This window comes from Cynoglossus semilaevis, chromosome 8 (genome assembly GCF_000523025.1).
Source record: "Cynoglossus semilaevis isolate Cse_v1.0 chromosome 8, Cse_v1.0, whole genome shotgun sequence".
NCBI classification, from domain to species: domain Eukaryota; kingdom Metazoa; phylum Chordata; class Actinopteri; order Pleuronectiformes; family Cynoglossidae; genus Cynoglossus; species Cynoglossus semilaevis.
This window is the reverse complement of record NC_024314.1, coordinates 15,294,714-15,299,910: the sequence shown is the minus strand read 5'-3', so window position 1 is coordinate 15,299,910 and position 5,197 is coordinate 15,294,714. Positions and strand designations below refer to the sequence as shown.

The 5,197-nt window shown below is 48.4% G+C and overlaps 1 protein-coding gene across 6 annotated transcripts in view; it reads left to right on the top strand.

The window, feature by feature from the left end:
* Positions 1–1,399: 1,399 nt before the first annotated feature.
* Positions 1,400–5,197, top strand: part of shisa6 (shisa family member 6) — a 33,986-nt gene continuing 30,188 nt past the window's right edge. For all 6 annotated transcript variants that reach the window (XM_008315216.3, XM_017034655.2, XM_017034653.2 and 3 more), the window contains exons 1-3: positions 1,400–1,482; positions 1,818–2,767; positions 4,345–4,505. In XM_008315216.3, the coding sequence (XP_008313438.2) occupies positions 2,181–2,767; positions 4,345–4,505 (748 nt within the window). In that variant the 5' untranslated portion in view covers positions 1,400–1,482; positions 1,818–2,180. The remainder of the gene's footprint in view (positions 1,483–1,817; positions 2,768–4,344; positions 4,506–5,197) is intronic.

Below are 5,197 nucleotides of genomic sequence, written 5' to 3'. Positions count from 1 at the left end.
AAGCTGAACGGGCCGCATCCAGTCCCCGGGCCTTAGTTGTCCCACGCCTGCTTTAGCTCAACGACTTGTTAGCTAGTGACGTTTGGACCAATGATTAAACAAGCCATTTTGGCTAACATTTAGCCAACATTTTTTCTAATTTAACTCAGACATGTCTAAGACACTTGCAGCTTATTAGTTGTTGCTACTCACTGTTAACTTTGATCAAATGTGTTAGCTCACATTCCTCTGTTTCCACTGCCCAACGGTTGGTCTTTGTCCAATAGATGGTGCTATCGACTGCTATCTAAAGTATTAAAGTATAATCTTTTATGTGTCTGGAGAACGTTGCAGCCTGGACTTGTTTGTTCTCCGTGGTTCTCCACAGACTGTCCTCCACACAGCTAAACCTGTTACAGTCTTCATCAGGAGTTGAGTCTTATTAAAAACGTCTTCTGTTAAATGGATCAAATCCAATTTAAGGCCCTCCGCCCCCGCCCCCGCCCTCCGCTCCTGTCCCTGTCCCTGTCCCTGCTGGCAGCCATGTTTTCATTGAAACTGTCAGATCCGACTGTGAGACAGAACCTCACACAACAACACATGGGAAAAAAAAGGAAAAACAAACTAAAAAAACAAGTCTGTGCTGAATCTGTGCCTGTGGTTCAGTTCTGGACGTTTCTGAACTCCCCCCCCCCATGGATACACCCCTGTTTCTGACATGATAACAGGTAGATCAACGTTTCCCTGAAGTTTAATTACACACACACACACACCATCTCTGTCCTCACCCCCCCCACCCCCACCACTTCTCTGCTGCTGTTTTATTCCCATCACGTTACATTCCTTGGATTTCTTAAGTGCTGTGATATAAGCTCTCTCTCTCTCTCACACACACACACACACACACACACACAGTCCTAACCTGGGTGTACCTGCTGACACACACACCTCCATTGGTGTGAATGTGCTGACTGTCATTGTTAGCTTGTAGCTGCTGATCGTATGGGTCAGTACGGGTCAGTATGGGTCAGTATGGGTCAGTACGGGTCAGTACGGGTCAGTACGGGTCAGTACTGTAGGTCTAGAGGAACATCCACTGTGGCTGTGGGTCACACCCCAGACCTCTCAGAACTTTAAGGACTGACAACTAGAACTGTTGAGAGGCCGACGGTCCCGAACCATGACTTACTAATGATTAATGCAGAGACACAACGGTTCTGTCTGTTCACCTAAACGATGACTCAGTGTTCAGACAGAAGTCCACATGGTCCATCACCGCTGGTGTCTGTTCAGAAAGTCCACCTTCACACACAGGTCCGCTGTAAAAGTTCAGCTGCAGAAGGCGGAGGACCAGGCTGAGGTTCTGACGTGAGCAGTGAAATGATGTCAGAGGGAGAGAGAGGGAGAGAGAGAGAGAGAGGTTTGAGCGGGCGGTGATGTTCCGCTCACATCCGTGGACCCCAGACCCAGGGAGTCGGTCTTCGCCAGGGTTTCCTCACAGAGGTAGGTTCCTGGTTCTTGGTTCCTTGTTTTGTTTTGTTTTGTTTTTATAAAATGTTATTAAACATTCACCTAAAATCCGTCCACGACGATGATCGATTTAAACGATCAGGTTATGGTCCGTTAAAGACGGTGATTAAACCTCTCTCCTCGCCGCGGTTACTCACAGCGATCAGGATGAAGATCACGTTCATGTGGAAGATTTTCTGATCCTTCGGTGAAACATTTTGTTTCGGCCCAGTGAGATAATGCTAATTGATAATGACGCAACTGTGACGTGACCGTGAAATCTAATGAGCTCATTTGGCTTCTCTTTTTTTTCCCCTTTCGCCTCGTAGCTCAACTTTGAATCCTGCACATTTGACAGGAGGAGAGAAGGAGAAGAGCAGAGGAGGCTGCTGCTGCTGCTGCTGCTGCTCCAGGATTCAGCACCCTGGACAGCGGAACTGAGCGACTCTAACTAACCACGCCGCCGGAGGGCAGAGCTCAAAGCTCGGCTATTATCTATTCTCCTCCCGCTGTCTGTCCCGGAGGTGTTCTCCCCCCTGCGCCTCCTGCTGGGTCACACTGGACTTTAGTTCATTAAAATGCCTTTGAGCAGCCGAGTGGCGGAGAGTAGGAGAGCAGAGTTAGACACACAGCTGATCCAGCCTTAATCCGAACCAGTTTTGACCCAAAATTACATCTGACTTCAGAGGACCATGGGGATCGGGCGCCTCCTCCTGCTTCTCCTCTTCTACTTGGACCCTCTCAGTGTACTCAGCGCTGCCGCCGGCGCCAAGAAAACGAAGCCTACGCCCAAGAAGGCGCTGAAAACCACTGCGGTGCCCGCACTCGGTGCACAGCAGCCGACGCAGAAGAACCAGCCGCCGGCGGAAGCGGTACCGGCTCAGAATAAGCCTCCGCAGCCTCCGCCGGCGCCCGCCAGCAACCACGACACCTGTCTGGGCTACTACGACGTGAGCGGCCAGTACGACAAGATGTTCGAGTGCAACAACACGGACCACCGCTACTGCTGCGGCACCTGCTACCTCCGCTTCTGCTGCGAGTACAAGAAGGACCGTCTGGACCAGAAAGCCTGCAGGAACTACCACACACCCGTGTGGGTTCAGACCCCAGCCCCGTCCCCGGTGCCCACGGGAGACACGTATGACCCCAGCATGGACCAGACCAACACGGCGGTCTACATCACCTGCGGGGTCATAGCCTTCATCATCGTGGTGGGGGTGTCGGTCAAAGTGGCGTACGACAAAGCCACGGAACCGCCGCAGGAGATGAACATCCACCGGTGAGCGGCGGAATGTTGTGGTGGTCAAAATGTTTGAACTTTACTTAAAAAATACATTTATAAAAAACAAAAACATTTGCAACAGTGGAAAAACACATATGCACAAAAGTAAGGTTTAAAAAAAGAGTAGCTTCACCGTATATATATAAATACGTATTTATATCAATATAAATAAATTGCGTAGCTCTAACATATAACAGTATTGACTTCACACTGTGTCTGTGATCAGAGCCACCGACGAATGACTCACAAAGACAGAGGGGAAACCTAAGCTAATAGTTGAGATTATAAAACCTATTGTTCTAAATGTCCACGTCACAAACATTAGATACAAAGATATAATTTATATTTTAGTTTTTTTAAAACAAAAACGAATGGACCAAAGTCCATAGAGAAAATCAGTGATTTTAGTTCAGACCAAAGTCCATAGAGAAAATCAGTGATTTTAGTTCAGACCAAAGTCCATAGAGAAAATCAGTGATTTTAGTTCAGAACAACAGCTCCTGGTCAACTGCTGCCTCCTGTGGTTAGTTGGTGTCACTGTGTTAAACCTGAGGCAGCAGTGGATCACAGACTTGGTTGATGTAGACTTTCTGAGCCCAGTTTATTTGTGGCCTTGGCCCGTTTGTCTCCTGTGTTCAGCTGTAGACTTGACTAGAAAAACAAACATCATAAACACGGGCTAGAACACACACATGGGGCCCGTGTTTTCTCCTCTTTCGCCGCCTCCTGCTACCTCCTACAGCCAAATGTATGAGCGGCGCGGTGTGAGGCAGCGGCATCATCAGTGGAACAGATGCTGACATAGACATTATTTCCCCAAGATTGAGTAGTTTTCTTTTTATGGGCTGCATTATTCAACACTTGAGCAACCTTAAGACGGTGAATAATGTATTGTGTTAGCATTGAGGAGGGGGCGCGGAGGGCTGGGGGGGGGTCAAGGTCATGTAACATGAACGCACGACTGCATATTCAATAAGAGACGAAGTGAATGTGGAGGAGAGAGAGGGGTTTTATTCATTTATACCAAAGGTTATGTTGGTGATACATTTGTCACACAACCTCTGTTACTGCTGTTACTGCTGCTGCTGTTACTGCTGCTGCTGTTACTGCTGCAGGGACATGGAAGTAATTAGATTTCTATTCTTTTGCAAAAAAAAACACATTTTGAACTTTTTTTCTTTCATCACCTCCTCCTCCTCCTCCACCTCCCCCCCCCCCCCCCCCCCCCCCCCCCCCCCCCTGGAGAACTCCATCCTTCTATCAGCACCTGCCGCAGCGTGGTGAACATTCAAATTCAAACTAATTAAAGCACACACTCACACACACACACACTCAGCTCCCGTAAATGAACGCGGAGGCTGTGAGTGACCTCTGACCTCTGACAGAACACTCTGACGGATTTGTCGTTGAAAAGACACCTGGTGTTCGTCAGGTTTGGTCCAGTCACCATCAGACTGTTGACCTGCTCTGGTCTCCAGGGCCGTGTGAGCGTTCTGCTGTAGAACTGATTCAGACTTGGTTCTGGACGTTCCTCTTTCCTCGTCACTGATACCATCTGTGTGTCTGAATTGCAGGGCTCTGGCCGACATCCTGAGGCAGCAGGGACCGATCCCCATCTCACAGTACGACTGCGAGAACTTTGCAGCCATGAACGGCTCGCCAAAAGACAACACGCCGGTCAGGACGTCCTCCAAAAACCACTACACGCCAGTGCACGGCTCCAAATCCAACCACGGTAAGTCTAACGCCACCGTCTCTGACGTGAGGGTCACACCAACAAAGGCTGTCCTGGAGAAGGAAGTTCATAAGAACAGTGGGCTGTTTCACAATCAGAGGGTCAGGGGTTCGATGCCCAGGAAGGCAGAAACAGAGCAGAGGGGGAAAAAAAAGATTTGTTTTTTTCCTCTGCTCTGGTTTGGACGGAACCTCAGTGTGTTGTGGTTCAAAAGACCGACTCATCTTTAGTTCTTGTAGAAAAAGAGACAGCAGCATCACAGTGTGAGTGAATGAGAGAGAATGAGAGAGAATGAGAGTGAATGAGAGAGAATGAGAGTGAATGAGAGAGAATGACATCGTATTTAAATCTGACTTTGATCTGATGTACCAAGTACATATTTACACAGTCTATATGTGTATGTGTTTCAGCTGTGTGTTCACTCATTAACCAGACTGATCTGAGACCAGCTGACAGTCAGGGGGAGAAATCAGGGACAGAAGGGGAGGCAGGAAAATATGCAGACATTAAAGATAATTACAGATGCTGTGGGTGAGGAGCGACCGTCAGTCAGTCATTCACACACACACACACACACACACACACAATATGGTTCAGGAAACCTGAGCTATATCTAGTTTACGCAGCAGTAACAGCAGCAGTAACAGCAGTAACAGTAACAGCAGTAACAGTAACAGCAGTAACAGCAGCAG